Below are 22853 nucleotides of genomic sequence, written 5' to 3' on the forward strand. Positions count from 1 at the left end.
ATGATAATGGATGGATGACTAATACATGAAGTACTGAATGTTGCCAGTAATTTTCTTGTTTTGGTTTTTTTTGTAGGACTTTAATAGACATCTGGACAACCTGACCGAGCATTACGACATTCCTAAAGTCAGCTGGACCAAATAAACATGAACTTTTTTTTTTTTTTTTTTTTTTACCTCGCAAGCTTTTTCTTTCAACCCCATGTAATCATTTTGTAAAAGATTACAGTAAAGAATACATCAAAAATAAAGTGATGAAAACTAGAAGCAAGTGATGGAAACACTTTGAAACCGATATATCATTGTAATACTTTTTCAGACATTTGGAGAGTATGATATTGTACATTTGGAATAAATGTCCCAGTTGTTTTATTGTTATTAAAATGTTTGAAAACCCTTTCTGGCTATTTTTAAACAACTCATTTTGTTTAGATTCCAATTAGAAGAATTGCATTTTTAACAGACTATTGAATGGATAAAAAAAAAGTATAACTAAAAGCAAACTTGATGTATTTATTTTTTATATCAAACTAATTTAAAGGCTGAAGTTAACTACCATTACTTTCTACTATAAACCAGTCTCAGCTGACTAGTAGTTGATGCCCATCTAAAGAACACCAGGTTGGTCAAGTTATATCTACCAGAAGTATGATTGCCACTATTGTGTATAAGAGATATGCGTTGTGTAACGTGGTACGATTCAGTGATGGAGTAAATAACAGTACACTGACAGGTTAACAATGCAACACATTATACTCACCCGCAAGGGTAACACATAATCTGGGCAAGAGCTGGTTCACTCTAAATCTACACAATACTTGTTAAGGGTCAGGTTTGGTCTGATTTTCCTCTGCTCAGTTAAGTCTGTACACCAACCTGAGCTTTCAAGAGGTGCTTGGTACCAGATCTGACCGTAGCTGCACGCATTAACAACTTAAGGTAAAGCGGACATAATGTGTTCCACTCACAGAACAAATGCTAACTTTCTTATTTTCGCAATGAGGTGCACGGCTGATCCAAATCTTTTTGAATTGCTTACTGAGCCACTCTCAAATGTATTTTAACAAGATATATTTCTTTATTTTATTGTTTTTACAACCGCTCAATTGCTTGTATGCTAAGGAGCTACGGAAGTTGTAAACAAAGGTTATTTAAATTCAATATTATTATTATATTAAAAAAAAAAAAAAAAAAAAATATTGCATGCATTTTGACGCATAGAAACGCAATATAATTTGCTATGAACACCAGATCGTTATTTGTTTTCAAAATCTTGATACAGGTTTATGAATTTTGTCTGTTACAGTTACAGTAAAAGCAACTCGACAAGACAGGAGAACAGCGCCACGCCGTGGAGAGTCCAGCATGGGTCAGCTTGCGCAGAGCCCCATCACCATAGACACACAAAAAAAACCTATCTGCAGGGTAGAAGAGGAAGCGGAGCCCTTCTGTTTCCGGTATGCGACAGTGCGCCAGGCAGCGGCTCTTACTGATAGACACTGGAATTCATGGACGTGTTTTATTCGTTAAAAATATATACCTGATCTTGCATCTGAATTAATTAGTAATCACAGGGACCAGGACGGAGGGTAGTTGTTCATAATGTCGGCCAGTGCGGTGTATGTACTGGATCTGAAAGGGAAGGTAAGAGAGTGAGCCAGATGGGGGTGGTCGATATTGATATACATTGATAATATGTTTTGTTTCACAATCAGCTGCCTTGCACCTGTCATACGCTGCACCACGCCTCTAGAAAGCCTTTAAGATCGGCGTTATCTTCTGCAAAAGGCTCGTTAGTTTATAATCTTATGATAGTTGCACGTATTATTTGAATTAGCTTGCCACGCCACTGCCCATTGTGAAAAAAAAAAAAAAAAAAAAAATGGGGCACGTCATCTTTTTAAATGTAATGCAGTGATTGGACAGATAGCAGTAAATAACGGGTTAGGATGATTGGGTAACACTGACGTATGATGCATTTAAAACATGTCAATTTTAACCTACAAAAAACAAACAAACAAAAAACTCAACAGGAATCAATTTAGTTGACAGTAAATTAAGTAAAACCGCTGTTAACGGGGCCACAGCGGTTGTCTGTAAACAAAAGCTCATTAAAACGCACACGTTAGTCGTTTTTGTAGTATATTGAGATACCCTAATAAAAGTAGTGCTATTAGTTTAGTCCGTGAAAGAAGCCTTGAGTCGAAAATGACACAATAAAACGCCTGTTTGTTCTGTCCTTTACTGAAAAAACAACAAGTGGTCAAGCAGCGAGTCTTAAGAAAGCTACATTGGTTCTTGAAAGAATGAACGAACTGTTGCTGTGCCTGTAACTGGGTCATTTCTTACTGTCGAAAAACACGTGGAATAGATGATAGCTTTCTGCGCCTCTAGGTTAAACACCGCTAAACAGGACGAGCGAGTAATCCCACACGATTACAGACGGGGGGAACAGCCGCGCCTAGTCTTATTTCCTTCAAATTACAGCTGGTGCAGAGATCCTTGTATATTGGTCTTATTGTCATGACTGTATTGGCTTAAAGCCCATTTTAACGGGAACTTTATTTTGGTACAAATGTTGCCCACATCTCGGGAATTAAACAGTGTTTCGATCCTGTGATCGTTCATCGTTCTGTTAACTTTAACTGGAAAGTGTCCCAAGCCTTCTGATCGCATTCCCCTCGGAATTCCATTCTGTGATACTGAGATACTGAGCTCTCGCGTGTTTAAAGAAAGTGTACAGACCTCATCTATACCGCTAGCATTTTACAACCTTCATGTTTCGAAAACCCTTAATTCAGATTGAGCTTCCAGTGCAACGCTTTCTTTTTTTAGGTCCTGATCTGTCGCAATTACCGTGGTGATGTGGACATGTCAGAGATCGAGCACTTCATGCCCATTCTAATGGACAAGGAGGAAGAGGGAACGCTTTCTCCTATTCTGGCACATGGAGGGGTCCGGTTCATGTGGATCAAACACAACAATCTGTACCGTATCCTTTTCAGCCTGCTTTACTGAACATAGGTGTCGGATCCTCTTAAAATTAGCTATAAAAACATTCACAATGTGCAAGAACCACAAACTGCAGAAAATATGATTTAGTTCACTTGCCTTGAGCGTCCAGTTCAGGATGTTGTATTTAAGGTTTTGCTTACTTTGTAATGGTAGGTCGAGCTTTCGCTCTGAATGCGGGGCAGGGCGAGGGGGGGGGGCAGTATATACAGCCACACTATTTGAATTATTTTGTTCATTGGGTGTTGTCAGTCCTAAATGACTTGACCACTCCTAATGGTTTGCTGCTACCTGCATTGAAATCAAATATCCTGTCTGATTTCCTTTTGATTCTCTTAACAAGCTGCTTGCCAGTTGTTGCTACCTCCAAGAAGAACGCGTGTGTGTCCTTGGTGTTTTCCTTTCTCTACAAGATTGTCACGGTGAGTTACTGTTCAGTATTTCTATTTCCAGGTAAGCATTCCCTTTCATTTGTATTACAGACTCCACTGCCTTCAGACATGAAGCACGGTCTGTGTTTGATTAAGGAGAACGCATTCATTTGAAGTGCATTTCGTTACGCTCCAGTAGCTTGCTTCTGTATACTGCAGGTAGAAACCTGTTATCTCAGATTCTTGTGACTAGCGTTCGCCTCCAAGGACCGCGTGAGGTAGTGGACAGAACTGAAGCTTGTTAAGGTTTGAATGTGAAGCAGATAACTCAACAGAAGCTTCTTATTGCAGGAGTGATGTATTTTTCTGTGTCCCATTTCTGACCCGGAGCCATCGTTCTGTTGCAGGTGTTCTCCGAGTATTTCAAGGAGCTGGAGGAAGAGAGCATTCGGGATAATTTTGTTATCGTCTACGAGCTGATGGACGAGTTGATGGATTTTGGATACCCTCAGACGACCGATAGTAAAATCCTTCAGGAGTAAGTAACTTGTATTTACCAGTGTAGGTTGTGTTAATGCTAAAGATTTAGTTTGATGCAATAGGGTTCAGGGCAATGTGTTGTGTTATTTATTTATTTATTTTTTCATTTGATTTTGTTGAACGTTGTGTGTTTTTGTTTCAGGTACATCACCCAGGAGGGACACAAACTGGACACAGGGGCCCCCCGTCCTCCAGCCACTGTCACCAACGCCGTCTCCTGGAGATCGGAGGGCATCAAATACAGGAAAAACGAGGTGTTCCTGGACGTGATCGAATCTGTTAATCTCCTGGTATGCAGTGCTTTCAGAAACCCAGCTAGTCATGGGCCGCCTTTGTACTTCAGGTGGGAGGATGTACAATAAGATTAACCGCTACGCTAACTAAGTACGTGCCAAGTACTGTGAGAGCATTGCTTGCTGTGAGTATTGCTTGGCTGGATCTAAAGTCAATCCTGAAACATGTTTAAACTTGAGCTATCTTGAATTGAACCCAAATAAATACATTGGCTGTATTTGGTAAACTGGACTTGTCCACATGATCCTGCTTGTTAAACCCAAATTGTGTCATCCACTTCTTTTTAGTGTAAACAAGGATAGACAGTTGATGCAATCTAGATGGAATCCACAGTGCTGTGAAATGCAGGTGTGCCTATACTAGTTTTACTAGTATACCCTTAACTGCCCTGTAACACCTGGAAGTCACCTTGGATAAAGGCACCTGTCAAATAAATTAATAATAATACAGCGTACACTATCCTAGGGTAGTTTTTTGTAAAGTTACTTCCCTTATCAAAGTTTCCCATAGTAAAAGCATAGCAAAGTGGAAGACAGCGCAGTGAAAGCGTTGCAAAGCAGAACTAACTGTGGTTAAGCAGCATAATAAAAAGGGTTAGTGCTGAGATATTTTAAGATTTTGATGGGTGCGCTATGGCCAAAAGTTTAGCATCAGCCTATAGAATTTACATCCTGCTTTGTAGTTTTCCATATACTTAACAAAAAACTGGCGCATTAAAAAAGGGACATTTTGAAATCCAACATGAAATACTGTAAAACTTTTGCAATGTCATTTTGTAGTTTATTTGATTACATGATGTTAAATAAAATATCTAAATTAGGTTCATGTATATATTATATAATAGATACAGTATAGTGGTCCAGTTGTGCTGACACTTGGTACTTTTTTTGTGTTTGCTCCAGGTCAGTGCCAATGGGAATGTTCTGCGCAGTGAGATCGTGGGCTCTATCAAAATGCGAGTGTTCCTCTCAGGAATGCCTGAGCTCAGGCTCGGACTCAACGACAAAGTCCTGTTCGACAATACTGGCCGTGGGTTCCCCTTTCAATAAACTGCATGCTTACGCTTTGTAGTTTTAGGATAGGCTGATTTCAGTGTGGTCAGAGCACTTCACACTAATCCCTTTGCCATTTAGCAATGTCTCTGATAACTCTTCTAACTTCTGTTTCTGCCCCGCGATCAGGAGGAAAGAGCAAGTCTGTGGAGCTGGAAGATGTGAAGTTCCACCAGTGTGTGCGTCTGTCTCGCTTTGAGAACGACCGCACCATCTCATTCATTCCACCAGATGGCGAGTTTGAGCTCATGTCTTACCGTCTCAACACTCATGTAAGAAGATCCCAGACTGTCTCGGCACACTGTAGTGTAAAGTCATTGCAATGTGATATACAAATGCTTCTTGATCATTTAGAGTGGATTTAATGTAACCCTGTTACTATGCTCTGGGCTGACATGTTTGCAATGGAAACTGTTCTTTGTTTGTGACCGGTCCCTTTGTTTCTTCAGTTGAAGGTGTTTTGGGTCTTTGCTTGCTTTTTATATCTGGTTTTGGAATATGCAGACATTTCAAACATTTCAGACAGCAGGATCTACAGCAAAAGTACCAGGATATAGCAGTTCATCTACTGAGATGGAAATAAGACTCTTATTGCATAGCAGTTTCACCCACTCCAGGTTTTAATACAATTAGCCACAGTGTTCAGGTAAGCTTATGTGAGTCTTATTAAGCTTTAGTAAAACCAGGAATGGATCAAACCGCTATGCAATGGGAGTCACATTTCCATCCCTGATGTAAGACGCTGTGTTTTAAATAATTGCAGATGCAGAAATAAGAGAAGTGTCAGACACAAAGAGCAGAGGGGCATGCAGTAATGTTAATACAGTTCAATAGATTTGAAAGCATTAGTTGGAACGCCTCCAAGTGGCATTCAGGATATTTATTGCTACATCGTGTCTTTGGCAGGTGAAGCCGTTGATCTGGATTGAATCGGTGATTGAGAAGCACTCGCACAGCCGCATCGAGTACATGATCAAGGTGACCAATCAGAAACCATCTCCACCTCTAACAAAGCTGTGCAGGCAGCCGTTAACACTGGGAATGGTGCATTCTCGTCTATAGCAAAGTCATTCGAGGATTTAAGGGGCATGTTTACATACTGTGTTTTTGGTCTAGACAAAGTTAACACAAGATACTTCAAGTTTAGCACAGAGAGAATAGCAAGAGGGCATTGGTAGAAGCTCAGTAAAAGTAATTTTAGAACAGAAGGGAGGAAGCACACTGGGAACCGTAAAAAAACACTAGATTCTGTGCTTTTAAATGCACCCCCCCACCCCACTCTACACTGTGCCTCTCTCATGAGTTTCCTGTATATTGAAATTGCATTTTTTCTGCCTCTGATCATGCAGTGGAGCGATTCTGCTGCCCTGTCAGGCACTCGTCTGTTTGGGAGGAACGAAGCTCACTGCAGGAAGTTGCGCTGGCCCAGTGCCATGCCTGTTCTGTCACGCCTAATAAAAACCTTCAGAAATGGATCTAAAGAACAAAGCTGATCTGGTGGAAACGCACCAGACTGCTAAGCCTTATGACCACACAGAAGATTCATTAACCCTTTAGACAAGTGTGTCAGGCTTCTGCCTTTCTTCTTTTAAAACAGGCTAAAAGTCAATTTAAACGCAGATCCACAGCCAACAATGTTGAAATCCACATTCCCGTCCCAACCGACGCTGACTCGCCCAAGTTTAAAACCACAGTGGGCAACGTGAAGTGGATTCCAGAGAACAGCGAGATAGTCTGGTCTGTTAAATCATTCCCGGTAAGGAATTGCATTGTCCTATGCAGTAACCCTGTTCATTTTCGCATATAGTGCCCTGTTCCACCGTGCTAATCCTGTATTTATTTGGACTTTAAAGGGAGGAAAGGAGTACCTGATGAGAGCCCACTTTGGCTTGCCGAGCGTGGAGGCTGAGGATAAAGAAGGAAAGCCGCCCATAAGTGTGAAATTTGAAATTCCCTATTTCACAACGTCAGGAATCCAAGTTAGTATTAATACTGCTGCGCAACTCTTGTTGAGGTAATGCACACGTATGACCACAAGATGGCAATGTTTTGCCATTGACGAAAGCAACAGAATTTCAATGAAAGCTGCAGCTCTTCACAGTTGTCAAATAGCAACAAACACATGGATTTTCTTTATAAGTTGATGAATTACAATGATACTTTTCATCAACCAGAATAGGAAGCGGAATTTACCAATGCAGTAAACACTGGTGTACATAATGTCATTTGCTTGGAGCAGTTTGAGTAATGTAGGTAGAAAGACCAAATTGAGCTCTGAATTGTATATATTTTGCCTGTTGGTGGTGCTAGAGCCTTGCCTTTTGTGCTGTTCAAACACACTGACAAAATAGAGTATCTCATTGGCTAAAGGCTGTTTTTGTCTCTTAAATATGTACTTAAAAAGTTAGCTTTGCAGGTCACAGCGTTTAAAAAATTAAAATAAAATAAAAATAAATGAATACAAGAATACCTCTAAAAGGCAGTTTAAATAAAGCAAAATCTTTATTTCCCTCTTAAGGAAGTGAGGGAAGTGGTAATGAGCTAGTGAACCTCAAAATGGCACATCGCTTGTCTGTGGACAGGTAGGCGTACAGAATTTGCCAGCCTCCGAAGTGTGGTTCAGACGGGAATACAATAGTCCTCTGATGTGGTTTTCCAGCTGCTTTTGAAACCGATGCTGAAAGATGCCAGGACTAAAACACTTGTGCTTTCCACGCTCTTACAGCGCAAGAGGTGAAATTCAGAGATCAGTAAGGTAACAGGCTACCGTTAGCAGTGCCGCTGCGGTTTGTAAACCTTCGATAGCTAGGCATACTTCAGATTAGCTTGCCAGCAGGCTGTGTCTTCTGAATCTCTGTTTGCAGTCTGTATCATTGCATTGCATGGCTGTGGTGAATTGTTTCTGATTAGTGTGGCTTTACCTGTAAAGTACTTTATAGCAGATTTACATTTACATTTTATTTCAACAAAACCCTCGGTGCTTCCCCTTAACTGTCAAGTATTTTTTTAAATTAATTAAGTTACGCAATGCCCTGGAGTAAAATTAGCTGTAATTACAGTAGAGAGAAACGTGATTAATTATAGCGCCCACCTCCGGGATTCGGCCACAGATGTGTATTAGTGCTGCATTCTTGCAGTTTTGAAATGCAATACAATCTTGTTCTGGTATTGGATCTCTGTGTTGAGCAGCAGCACTGCGCTGGAACCCGGAATTTGTTTGCCTAGCTAGGAGTCCAGCACTCCTTGTTAAATGTGCAAATCATTTTAATTGGGGTTGCTTTTATATCAGAGTTTCAGCTACCAGTGCTTTCAACAGCCTAGCCCCTCTCCTCAGCTTTCTAGAATCTGCATAGGGCTAGAAAGTGGTGCTGTGGCTTTCTTTATAGCCTGCACTGTACATATTGGAGCTGTAGTTAGTATTACCAGTGCTTTAAAACATGCAGGCCTTTTCTTATTACAGAGAACCCGCTCTGTTCTGACCGACTGCTGAGCAGCATCACCGCAGCATCGTATTTATGTTGTAGATGAAAAACTCGTCTCCGCATAATCAGAGTCTTAATTAGATGTGCTATATATCAAAGTTGCATACGCTGTACCACTAAATGCACGCTATGGTGCATATTTGGGTTGTAAAACACAGCCTGCTGCCTGAGTCACGTTGGTACAAAGGGAAGTTGCTCAGGACAATTACACTGCAGTTAGGGGCTTAAACCTTTTATGAAAAGGGGTAGAAAGCCACATCAGGCCATTTTCTCTTTTATACATGTAATCAGGTCCTATATAAAGACTGTATTTTGCATAAGACTGCATTTTCTTTAATTCCAGGCTCCTAAAGCTAGTTTGTGTTTATCAGAATTGCTGTTGCTTTACTTCTGTGGGGCTGTGTGGCACTAGTGCTGGTAATACTGCAGACCATACCAGAGCTTCAGTTATGTTCTTTATTGGAAACTTTGAGGGAGCATGAAAGGGAGGGGATGGGTATTTCCATCAATACCTAACGATAAGCAGCAAGAGATTGCTCTGCTGATTGTATAAGAAAATGCTTTTTTTAAGAAGCTTGGATTTGTACCCTTTTAAACAGATGTGTTAAGACCTGCTTCCATAACCCCTCAGGGCCTCGAGAACCAATCCTTTTAAAAAAAGAGAAAAGCAATTATTATAATTTGAGGGTCGCTTTTAGGAAAAGGCTGTGTGGAAACACATCAGCATTTTTCCGAGGATGATGGTGACATTTGGGGGTTAGGAAAACCGCCCCCGCGATCCATGGGCCATTTGCGTTGTTGCACTGCGGTCATCTTCCGTGTGGCTCGATGCCAGTAGACTATTTTGAGGTCAGATGGGCACTGCACCAAATCCAGTGGTTCCATCTGCCCTCCAGGGACTGATTCAAATCCTCTCGTCTTTGCAATATTCCTTCTTAACCCATTATTGGTATTTCACGGCTTAGTTGACATGATCCGGAGAATCGTGCTTCCTATGTCTGTGCTAAAAGTGTGTTAGTGCAGGAAGTACTATCAAATGTAATAATGTTGTTCATTTTACCCATCAGTGCAGTGCAGTAAACAGAGATTGCTTTTGTGCTGGAAAAAACAAAGTGGTCCTTGATTGCTTGATTCTGGCGACTGTTTGATTTCTTTTTCAACAGGAAACGTTGGGTGTATCGGTAGTTTAAAATGAACCAAAAGGGTGCTGAGGTCCGTCTTTAGATAAAATAAATACATTTTACTGAATATAATGCTAACTCATATGGCGGGTCGTGAAAGCAGAATTTATGGAGATGACAGGCTTCGTTTTTAAAACAATAAAAAAGCATGTGTTTTGGGGGGGAGGGATCTTTGTTGCCATGTGTTGGTTATTAATAAATGCTTGTGGCAGCTTTAAGCCTTGTCAGAAACCACATGCCACTTGCACAGTCTTCAGATCATGCATAGACCTTGAATGGTTCAAACTGAGCGCTTGTGATTAACAGACGGCAGAATGTCGTCTCTTGAAGGCGTTGCAGTACATTGCCACTGCCTGTGGGTCGTTCAGTATAGGGCTGAGCCTGACTTAGTTTCCTAAAGCTTTGCCTACAGTACAAATGCACCCTCTTAATTTGTTCCTGCTGTACCCTGAGGCTCATGCTTTTCATAGAACCTTATTTCTTGCTGCCAGTAGCTTGTGCCAGCTGGTTGTGGCAGAGTGATGGTGTAGCTCACCTCAGTATGCTTATTCTGCAGACCAGGAGCGTCCTGGCTCTAATGAAAGGATAAAAGCAGTGTTTAAATAGAGACTATCGGTAGAGCGTCATTACTGTATTTAGGACAGAGTCTTGCATCCCCAGCCAACTGTGCTGGAACATCACACGACTTAAGTACAGGTTTTTATTTTTTTTATAGGATCGAACAACGATGCTGCGTTTTAATGAAAGAGATGCAAACCACAGCGAGAGAAATTTGTACATTAAGAGTTAAATATGTTTTTGTGCGATTGTCCGATTGATACAGTATTTTTAATTCTGTCTTGACGTTCTCCGAGATACTGTGTTGCCACTTACAAAAAATAAAAAATAAATGCTGAAGATACAGTTTGAGTGAAAAAACTAGCAGCTTCCAAATCTAGGTTTTTAATTTAAAGGTAATTTTTAGGTGGCTATTTTTTACAGCCGCATTTATATTCAATATATACATATATATTTTACTCCCTCCCTGTTTCTTTTAAAAAAAAATACCTACACATGCAGAGTATAACCTCCCTATCCACTACCAGCTGTACTTCTTTTTGCCGGTTTCATTTGTTATATGTGTTATAATGTAACGTGATTTAATTGCAATACATGATCCTATATAAGGACGCTCACTTCCAGTGAGTCTAAATAAACTGTTATGAAGTCTAATAAAAGCGGATGCCTGCATCTTTTTTAAATAAACAGATTGCTATTATTTTTTTAATAAATGGAAATCGCTTGGCGTATGTTGCAAAAGCCGCTGAAGTTATACATGTGCTCGCCGCTCCCCCCTCCTCTCCAGACAGTCACCATGAGGTCGAAATGAGCCAGCTGCCCTAGCCCCTTTTCTTCTGATAATTGTAACTCTCCATTCGCTTGCCAGTGCTTCTTTAACATTCCCTTGTCATTAGACACTAGCTGGCTCCCCCTTCTCTTGTCACTTTCACTGTTCCTGGTCCGTTTGACTTTACAGATTTGCACAGCCCTGTGGAAACTGAAACACCAGGGTTTTCCACCGACTGCGTCTGTGTCATTTTTGTATATGTGGTGTAAGTGGTTTTCTTGTGTTTTTCTATACGGATCTGCTATGAACACATACAAGGACATGCATTACGCATCTTGCTATTGGGGGACAAGCTTTGTTCTGTATTGAATTCGTTCTGTCCCATTCAGATTGTAATGCAACACTGATGTGTTTTTAATTGGCAGTGGGCTGCACAAGGGCGTGTCCGCTATCGGACCCATCCACGACTGTCCTGGTGGTGTACTGACTCCTTCACGTACCTGTGCCCGTGTGTGAGCATTTAACGCAAAACATTGGCTAAAGCACCAGTCCTAGTTCAATTTCCTTAATGCAATCCATAGTCTATTATCTATTCAGAAGTGGTTCACGTAGGGAATGTTAAAACCTGCAAGCAGTCAGGCAGTGTATTCAAAGTACAGTATGAGGGGCTGAAATGTGTTTGAGAGAAAAGCATTTGAAACATCAGATCAATTGCAACCACAACCACAACAACAACAACAAAAAAATGATTTTAAATGACGACACATTACTAGGGCTGGTTCACTTAGCATGCGGGCATCCAAATTTAAATCTGCCTTTTTTTAAAGCTGGTCTGCATGCGTTCTGAACTTGGATCTTTAAAGAACCATGCCAACCTTGAAGCTGGTTAATCACTACCCACATAGAAAATCTGGATTTTCTGCTCAGTAATGAGTGGGTCAGCAGTGCCAGTTAAAGGGAGAGCTATTTGAGGAGGGACTCCAGACCTCCTGGACAACTGATTGGCTGTCTGTCCTTTCAGCTGCAATTAGCTTCTCAAGCAAGGCTGCTTCTTTTAGCAGGGATGTCTAGACTGTTTAAGGAGCTCAAGTTGTTATTTTAAAGCATGTTTGTTTGCAGGGAGTGTTTAAGGTGTCTCCATAAACTACTGTGCTCTCTCTCTCTCTCTCTCTCTCTCTCTCTCTCTCTCTCTCTCTCTCTCTCTCTCTCTCTCTCTCTCTCTCTCTCTCTCTCTCTATATATATATATATATATATATATATATATATATATATATATATATATATATATATATATATATATATATAACACTATATAACACACACAGAATCTGGACATGTTTCTACTGTATGGACAAGCCAACATGGTGTGTGGTGATCTTAATGAGGCCCCACCCTTGATATGCAGGACATGTTTAATTTAGTCATCGCCAATGGTTTTTACCCCAATTTGGAATGCCCAATTATTATTATTTTTTTTATCCTGGTTCACCACTGCAACCCCCCGGCGACTCGGGGAACAGAGGCTGAAATGTGCGTCCTCCGAAACGTGTTCCTGCCGTCATTTTTCGCACTGCCTTGATTTTTAACATGCTTCATCACGCTCTCCTAGATGTCTCGGATTGTATTTTGCATGTAAAAGTTTAGTAACAAATAATTTAACAGTGCAGATCTGTATACAGGTTTGACCCTGTGAAGTCCCACGCCCAGCCAGTTCCACAGGGCTGCCATGCTGGGGCGCCAGGGAGGCCGCACTTTGGTTGATCCCTGGAGCCAGCGTCGGCAACGTTGGGTGTGCTGATGTGCCAAGGAGTCAGCAAATAGCCAACATTACACGTGTGTGTGTCTCTCTCTCTCTCTCTCTCTCTCTCATATATATATATATCTATATCTATATCTATCTTATTATTATTATTTATCATTAGATATTTATTTTGTGTCAAACACTGGAATGGTTTATTAGTTTTTTAGGGTCTTTCTGTCAAGATGTCAATTCTGAAAGAGTTAGTAGGTTGTCCTGCCTAGTTTCAGTACCCTTTTCTGGAGGTCTTGTAGGACAGTCCCTTTCAAACTACATTTTGTACCAGCATGCCAGCTGCAAAAAGCAAATTCTCAAGGTACTGCTTCATTTAGAGAGACGTTGAAGACTTTCCTTTTTTATCTTTTGAATTTGTGCATCTGTTATATTAAACAGTGCCTCTTTCTGCCACTCTCGCACACAAGTAAAAATAAAACAAATATGTGTAATTCTGGGAAACGCAAAAATAAAAGAGCAAGAAATGTTGTGCAACAAGGATACTGTGTGTGCCCTTGAGGTCAGGAGGTGCTTTGTGGGTTACACGCTCTTGCATTCCTTATTTGCATGAAGAATCTGTAACTTCTACTTTTCATCCACTTGTAACTGATCGTGCAAGACAACAAATCTTTACCAACTTGCTTTTTGCAAACAAAATAAAACAAAACAAAAAAAACCTAATTTGAAGGTTGCAGCTGCACAGTGCATTATTCACCCATTGCACCACATTGCACCCTCGCAACCAGACTGCCACGCTTCATTTTAGGAGGAATTTTGAAATATGGCAATGGGAGAGTTCATTGAAAGATTGCAATGGTTGTATGCGCCAACCAGTTTCCAGTATTGTATCATACATTTACCATAAGTCTCCAGCTATGACCAAATTTTTTGCATCACCTACAATTTTAAGATTGAGACATTAAATAAAAAAAAAAAAAGATTGTGTGTGTGTGTGTGTGTGTGTGTGTGTGTGTATATATATATATATATATATATATATATATATATATAATAATGTAATGTAATCAAAGAAACTACAAAAGGATATCACAAAAGAAGCAATAATAATAGTACAGTATTTAATGTTAGATTTCGAACGTATGTCTTTCAATATGTTACCTTAACATTATTTGGCAGGTTTCATTGGACTTTATGAAGCAAAATGTGTTTGTTCTGTAGGGTGATGCAAAGCTGCACACACTTACATATTTTTTTGCTTCTTGCTTTTGAATTATAAAGAGTTCTGTCAGTGCAGTGATGCATTCTCAGTTATTCCTTGTCTCATGTTTGATCAGGGCAGTGCTTGCTGTCTGATTGCACCTCTAACAGGCGCACACTTTACGATGCTCCATGCCTTTGTCACTTCCGAGTGTCTACACTCTGCCGTTAAGCATTCTGTCCCCCGTCTGTGAGATGAGATGAGGCTAAAGGCTGTGCCAATCGCAGGTCACGGCTCCGTCTCACAGGAGGTTTGGGTAGAGGTGCAACAGTAAGCCTGACTGTACAGCGATCCCCAGTATAAACACTCTGCCTTCACACACAGGACGGCAAGTAACGCTTGTATTACTGCTTGCAAATTACCCACAGTCTGGTATATTTTCCAGTTTCATGCAATACGCATGTTACAGTCAGCAGTTTTGCCCTCGTCCACCGTCCTTGCCAGGGAGCAGTATCATTGCCATGCTTTATTAATCTCTTGCTATCCCAGCAGAACAGTGCCAGCCAGTCCAGAATGATCTAAAGGGGCAGGGGCTTAATAAATAACGTGTATTAAAGGTATATGCCCCAAGCAGATCTTTAAAGGTACGACGATGACAGGTTTAATACAGTGTATTGCATCAGCTATTATAATACAATTGATGCAAAGTGTTTGTTTGCTATTTAGACTTGCGGTGATGGCTTGCTGGCTAAAATAACAGAAGAAAAACTGGCTGATTGGGTTACACAATGTGCTGTAAGGTATCAATGCCAATGTTTTATAGTTTCGCAACCTAGAAAACTGTGAAATGTTCCCCAGCAGTGGGTACCATTTCCCCAATTTGTATTAATATCTCACGTTTCTAAACCACTTCCTTATAGTGCCGTGTTTTTATTGTAAGTATGTGAAAAGTTCTCATGCTGCAGGCTTTTCTGAACACCAGCTGTGGTTCTGAGTAGCAGCCTGCAGATAATGCATCTTTCACGTTTGGTCTTTTTTAGATACCTACCTGGTTATTCTACTGCAAAGTGTCTTGCAGTCGATCTAAAATGAGAAATGTAATGTGAGCTCAAAGATGTGTTGACAGAGTGTAAAACATTTGCAGTGAAATAAGTAAAATAACGAATGTCTGTGATGGAGCTTATGTTTGAGTTTTATGGTATTCAGATTTCTGTTTTAAAATATTATTCTTGACTACCAGGGTTAAACATATAAATAAGTACTCACTAAAAGTGGACTACAAATTATTAATAGGAATTATTTTTAATTTACTAACATTTGCACGGTTATTGGTAGAAATCGCAAGTAATTAACACACGTCCACAAATATAATGTCATCTGTGAACTGCTTGAATCTGCCAGGGTACCAAAGCTAGCTGGAAGCAGATGAAGTAAGCCATTGTCTCCTTGCTTTGCCAGGTTCGTTATCTGAAGATCATTGAGAAGAGTGGGTACCAGGCCTTGCCGTGGGTACGATACATCACCCAGAATGGAGGTAAAGACATACTGGATTTTTTTTTTTTTTTAAGTGTCCCAAACGGAAATGCATTCAGTGGTCTTGGGTACAACACTGCCTCTCTGTGTCTTGTGTTGTCTGGTGACTTTACTACCAATCCCCCTCAGAAGCCGATTCTTTTGATTAGTAGTTTGAGCCGCGCCAGGTGTTTCAAGCTCATCGCTGTGTCAAAGCTTTAGACAAACTTTTTAAGGTCACAAGTTCAGGTGTGTCAGTTTTGAGCCTAAAAAAAATATATAAATTACTTAAAATGGCTCAGACTCTTTTTATAAGTTCAAAACGGAGTTAACAGCATCTAAAACGCCTTGCAGCACTGTGCTGTGAAGTTGGATTCCATTGGATGTGGGAAATGGTGCGTTAGCAAAGCCTCAATGGGCCTCCTTATTGCTTTCAATATTTCTTTAAGTTCTTTGCAGTCTTTTTTTCATCCCTGCATCTTCGCACGGACGTTGATTGAAATCTGGGTATATTCGTTTGTGATCCCTGACCTGGGTGGTGGTCTTAGTTGGCAATTAGAATGCACCTTGAGCTTCGTTAGAGGGAAGGAAGCTTCAGGAAGCAAAATTATCGTTGGCTGAGTTTGATTCTGTGGTCTCACCCGGTATGGCTATTGGATCATTGTGCAATCTTCACTGAGGCAGTTTTTAATTTATTTTTAATCTCTGCTAAAGCAAAACATTAATCACACGAGTGGTCTTCCTGATTTTGAAATAAAGACAGCAGGGTGGGATATTTTACTGTCCCTGGCCAAAATTATCCATTTGAAAGCAGAAATACATTTTAAATCCTACAAAAAATAATTTGAGTTGCATGTTGTAGCATTTTATACAGTTATAAATGAGATCTGTCCATACTGTAGGTAGTGGATAATTTATTTAAATTGTATACATGAATTTTATTTACTAAAGATTGAATACAAATATCTCACTTATTCTGGAATGTTGTTTTCATTTTAGTAATTTTCTGGAATTTCAAGCAATGTTATGCAAGTCAGCATATTGTAAAATATGATTAGAGTTTTGAGTGGATTTGTTGTGCAACCAATATATCTGAGCAATATCAGATCTGTGAGAATTAAAACATTAAGCAAGGAAAAACATACACTGGGCTATCCACTGATAAATTAAGTAACTTGATTAACTTAAATTATAATTAACTTTCAACACCGTATAGGTCTGTTATAATTTAAAGATAACTTCCACTCAGAACTGCAGACCACTGTTGTGGTATATGAAAGTCACCACACCACTAAACCCATCTAAAGTGTTTCTTGTAAACCTGCTTGTCTGTTTTTGTTATTTTATATTTGGAGTTTTCTTCAGTGAAATCCTGGGATTGTCTTTCTGTAAAGTTGCTTGGTGTTGAATGAGTTAACTAAGCCTGCTGTGGCCATGACGCCTCTCACCCCTACAAGACCCCTTCGTGTAGCAGAGAAATCCTCACGTGGAAGAAGCCTGTGTTTATTCCATGCAAGCGCCTCTGAACCTGTAGATGGGTTGAGGTGACTAATGTTAGCCTGAAGGGAAACCGCAAGTATGCACATCATTCAAAACACTTCGGTATTCCAGTGGCAAAAAAATAAGGCGTTTTAAAGGTGGGGCTCAGGAATGCAGATAAACAAGGCGGTAGCGACTTTTGGGAGAATCAGGACATGCTCACATTTACTTTAATAACACTGTGTAACAAAAAATTTTTTTTTTTTTGTTCCTGGGTAGTAAGTGTTATTTCCTAATTGCTTATGCCTCAAAAGTATAGAAAATGGCTATTATTCCCCACAAACTTTGCTTTTGTGACCAGGACAGTGATATTTCAAAATACCACTATTTCCAATGGGAAATTGGGCAAATGTGTGTCTTTTTGTTCACATAAAGTCAGAAAAAAACAACATATGAATCCAAATTAACATGTATTTATACTAAAGTAATACAAAGATGACTACAAAAGATTTAGAAGTGAGTAGTTTTTCGAGATTTACAATTATACTGTAAATACAGTATAATTGTAAATCTCGAAATTCATATTCATTCATATGTTGTTTTTTTCTGACTTTATGGGAACGAAAAGACACACATTTTCCCATTTTCCCATTGGAAATAGTGATATTTTGAAATATCACTGTCCTGGTCACAAAAGCAAAGTTTGTGGGGAATAATAGCCATTTTCTATACTTTTGAGGCATAAGCAATTAGGAAATAACACTTACTACCCAGGAACAAAAATTGTGTTACATAGTGTAATTAGAATCATTAAGCAGAAATTGGTACATTTTTAAAGTGATCTATTAACCCTTTTGTAAAGGAGTTCTCCCATGGTGTGAAGGTTTGGTAGCACAGTGAAACAAAGAATTAGCCAGTCAGTGGATGGATTGAACTTCTGTTTCTCCTTAAGGAAGGTGACTTCTGTCATTCACTTGTATTGGAAGTAAAAATGTTAAACAAATCTGGAATGTGTAAGCAGGGGAGTGTTTAGTTCAGAGGGCTGTCAATACACTGCTAGTCATTGCTAGTTCATATGATTGATCACCAGTTCTACTACACTAAGGCATCCAGTTTTCCACCCATGAAATGCTGCACGTTTTAAACCTCAATCTTGCTGCATTTTTTTTTTATATATAGCACATCCAATCTCCTAAGACTACAGGTTGTCCTTGTGTAACGGGCTGTGTTGTGTGATGCACTGCCTTGCGGATTCTGTTCCCAGTTGGCGAGTGAGATTAAGGTTTAAAAGCTCTGAAAACGAATTCAGAAGAGCCTGGCTCTTTTGTATTGTGTTGAAGATGCTCGCTTGCGTGGTGTGGGGTCGTTGGTTTGTTCATTTTTAAAACCCTTTAAAAATCTTTAACTGGATACTGTTAAAAGAGCTATATTGTGGAGCTCAAAGACACCTGTTGGTCTGCTGGGGGTAAAGTGAAGCAATGTTTTTTGGGGGTACGTTTTGTTCTTGAGAAGGCAGATTGACCAAACTCAAACGCTGCCTCTTCAGAGCTGAATGTTGTTTACCAGAGAGCTGCTCAGAGGATTTCTGTGAGGTGCCCACGTGGGAAAAACACCAACCTGGTAATACTAATAATTACAGTGAATATAATGTAGCAAACAGAAAAACCACACTGTTTTTAAAGGGATTTGTAAATGGCACTAGTTTCCACATGCATTCTGTGGATTACATGTGTAAAAATATAGAAATATATATATAATAATGTCAAGGAAGAAAAAATAAAAAAGGTAAACAAGTGCCTCCTTGTATTTAAAGGCTTTTGCTAAGTGTTTGTGTCTCCAGTGTGCTTTTACTGCAGACAAGCCGAGTTCCAGCTAAACGCTGGTCAAATTAATCGTCGTCCTAGTGCTCACAACCATACAGAGTCACTGTTTCACTGCTTGTCTACCTTTCCAACAGTATGCATGCTTTGCGTTGGTACGTAGACAGTGATATGTCCCCTTCTGTTACTGCATGTAAAAATCCTGTGTTAAGTTTCATAGCATAGCAGTTTGATCCATTCCTGGTTTTATAAGACACACCTGAGCTTGTTATCTCTTCACTGCAGCTAATCAAGCTCATATTAACACCTGAAATGTGGGAAACTGCTTTAAAACTATTTGTAAACCTGTTGCAATACAGAATTTGATATTCAGAACAATCCTAAGTAAATGTTATATATGGGTAATTCCAGAAGCCACTTTACTGGTCTCGTGGGGTATTTTTCTCTTAGATCTTCTTGTTTTTAAAAATGGTTAAACTATGGTTTTGAAGAGAATTTAAAAGGTGATCTTTAAATAATGTGTGGACATGCAAATTCAAACGGGACAGGCTTTCATTTGCCCTCTGTGAGAGTGAAAGTGTTAGTGTAATGGTTTGTATTATTTTTCGAAACCTTGGAAACCACATCTAGATTTGCAAGTTACAGAAGCAGCATTTTTTTTAATAGAATATAAATACACCCAAAAAATGTAAGCAATGTTTTTTTAGTTTTTTTTTTTTTTTTTTTTTTTAAAGTGGTTCTGGTTACAAAAAGCTGGGTTTAATGAAAACTGTGTTAAAAATAACAATGTAACAGGCATCTAATTATGCATTGAGCTTCTGGCTGTAGTGTGTGCGTGTGTGTGTGTGTGTGTGTGTGTGTGTGTGTGTGTGTGTGTGTATGTGTGTAAATATATATATATATATATATATATATATATATATATATATATATATATATATATATATATATATATATATATAATATATATATAATGTAATATCCATAAATAAAACACGTGTAGTTGGCTTTTTTTGGCTTGTTAATGTGTAGGTAGCTGTATTGTTTAATGTGTAGGTTCATTTGGCCACTTAAAAAGAATTGTCAGATTTGCTGATATATTTTATCTCCATTGCAATTACATGCCCCGGGGTGCATGTGGAAAGTGTGGGGTCTAAGTGCTGGGTATCGATGCCACATCTTGGCAGTGTGGTTTCTGTGTACTGCGCAGGGACTTTCTTGTGGACAGTGCAGATCTGATGGCGTGTCGTCTCCGATGTCGCTGTCAAACTGCAGCTCCAATTCACCTCATTATCTCCGCTTCTCTAGTCAATAGGGGCCTCTTGTTCAAGCAGAAGAGCTCAAATTAGAGACTGCTAGCTACCAATTTCCCTCGCTGGTATTTCTAATGTTCTCAACTTTCAGTTGATCTTTTACATTTACAACCCTGTTTTGTGCACCTCATTGCAAAAAGAAGAAAGGCAGCTTCATTTTTATTTGTGGGACACGGGAGGTTTCCATGTGATGTTGACCTCGTAGAAGCTGTTTTAGTTTCATTTTTAACCCGTAGTGTTTGTTTGCTTGGATTAGCAGGGAAAGATCATTTTGGATTACGAAACAACCCGCCAAGCAAAAAATGTTTCTAGTATTTAGTAGAATTTCCATTATTTGAAAATCAGCACAAATATATTTTTATTTAGCATTTTAACAAACCTTGATTTTAGTTTGTGTTCATTAAACGTTGCAGGGAGAGAGGAAGCTACACCTCAGGACAAGTTTAGAAAGCAAAAATGTACGACATGACAAGCCCACACTGTACTCTCACAGAGCGTAAGCATATTATGAAAGCAAATGCATTGAAAATAATGTGATTTCCCTAGAAAGACATTATACGAAAACAGTGTGTTCTGTTCAGCATGAACATTTCTGGCCAGCGTGATCATACTTGGCTCTGCAGAAGTGGTCTGTGTATTAATTTCTGGACCAGCAGACAATAAGCTTGGGCTTGTTTTAAGACCACCAAACTAGTTTTAACCAATGCCAGGTTCCAATCCAGCCCACCCAGGAGCAAAGGTTACTCCAGACTTATCCCTCATTTCTGCCGGCACATGCACAAACAGTTTTATTATTTTTCTGCTTGTTCAATTTGTGAAAATCTTTGATTTGAAGGGTTGGTTCGTTAGCTGCAGTTCAGCGGCCTGGTTGTGTTTGGTAATTCGTGGAATTAAATGTTCTGCATGTGATCGGCCAGATCGGAGTGTGCCACATTGCGCTAGTGGTATGCAGAATGCTAAATGTTCCTTTTGCAGTATTGCATAGTGGTGGAATTCTAGAGGGGTGGACAGTTTAGTGTAAACCCAGTGTGAACTTCAGCGCAGCAGCCTGCTTGTGTTGTAATAGGTGGGGTTGACATGCTGAATCAGCTGTATGAAGTGCTGGCATAAACAGAGGCTTTGCTTTCCATTTTTATTTGTTGGTTTCTTCCACAAATTGAGAAATTGAGCAACAATTAAGCAATAAATTCAATCCACTACCAGGCAACTCATTATTTCTCAATGCTGTGCTTGTATGTATTTTAAATCTATATAAAATATAGATTTTAATTTTTTTTTTTTTCTTTGCAGATTACCAGCTCAGAACCAGCTAGAGAAAGCGTCCCTCTGTGGCCTGTGATACTGAAGCCTCCACAGTCTTCTCTGGTTTTAAGATCGACTGCATTGTGTTTGTGTCCTGGACCTTTCTGTTATCATCACTAACATTTCACTTATTTGTAAACCACTGATGGAGTGCGATCTCCCTGTGATTCAGACTGAAGTAATGAAGTAACCGTTAGCAACCGCATCAGCATCAGTTCAACAGTGTTTTTGACAATGTTACATTATATATATATATATATATATATATATATATATATATATATATATATATATATAATACTATTATATTATATTATATATATATTGTATTCTATATATTACTAACAAAGAAGCTGCATAAATCAGATAAAGATAGATACAATGAATTAGTATTCAACCTAAAAGTTGAGTACACAGCTTAACGTTCTTTAATTGAAGTCAAATACAGATAATTAACGAACATTTTAAAAGCTGTACAGTTGTTTAAAGTATGTAGCTGCAGTTGTGTTTTTTCAGTTTTTTTTTTTTTTTTTTCTTTTGGGAAGAAAAAAACGAATCTGAAAGTATTCACTCTGTTTACGGTTCGACAATGTTAATCTATTATTAGGTCAATAAAAAGGAGCAGACTTGCCTCTGTCATGTTACCCTGTCAGACCAGTGTGCCTGAAGGTTTGGTTTTGTTCAGCCTTGGTCGCGCTGTCAGGGTTGCTTTTGTAAATCTGTGTTTTTCTCCTTCTTATGTAGTTCCTGCCAGCCCACTTGCTACCTAATAGGCATAGACCTGAATAAAAGGTTTTGGTATTTAATGTTAGTCTTCACGTCCTAAATGTAGCGCTGCAGCTAAATGCTCTGTAGGCATTGACCTTTTAGCAAGCTGCTAAAAATATAGCCAGATGCTCAAGTGATCTGCAGTTGCAGTGTGAATGCACAGATATATGTTGGTGCATAAAATAAAAATTTTGAGTGAAGTTGATTGTGAAATGGTAAAGAAAAACAAAAACACTGACGCACAATGATTCCTGGAACCACATGTTTTGTTGCATTCATGTTTGCATTTTATACTGAATAAATATGAATTGGAACATGTGTAATTGTCCAGATTTTAAACATGACATTAGTTGGGATATATATGCATGTTTAATGAATAATGTTTCTGTCAAGTAAAATAACTTTTCAAGGGGGGTATAAGGAGACCTTGATTTAATCCTGCATTAT

The 22853-nt window shown here is 39.2% G+C and overlaps 1 protein-coding gene across 1 annotated transcript; it reads left to right on the forward strand.

The window, feature by feature from the left end:
• Positions 1–1445: 1445 nt before the first annotated feature.
• On the forward strand, positions 1446–21887 carry LOC121301478 (AP-1 complex subunit mu-1). Its single transcript, XM_041230923.1, has 12 exons — positions 1446–1644; positions 2836–2992; positions 3367–3434; positions 3791–3921; positions 4066–4213; positions 5120–5246; positions 5399–5541; positions 6176–6247; positions 6867–7025; positions 7123–7248; positions 15671–15746; positions 21627–21887. Exons 1-12 carry the CDS (start codon positions 1603–1605, stop codon positions 21647–21649), a joined length of 1272 nt encoding a protein of 423 aa, XP_041086857.1. The 5' UTR covers positions 1446–1602; the 3' UTR covers positions 21650–21887.
• The last annotated feature ends 966 nt before the right edge of the window (positions 21888–22853 follow it).

The sequence above is a fragment of the Polyodon spathula genome, chromosome 27 (genome assembly GCF_017654505.1).
Source record: "Polyodon spathula isolate WHYD16114869_AA chromosome 27, ASM1765450v1, whole genome shotgun sequence".
In the NCBI taxonomy this organism is placed as follows: Eukaryota; Metazoa; Chordata; class Actinopteri; order Acipenseriformes; family Polyodontidae; genus Polyodon; species Polyodon spathula.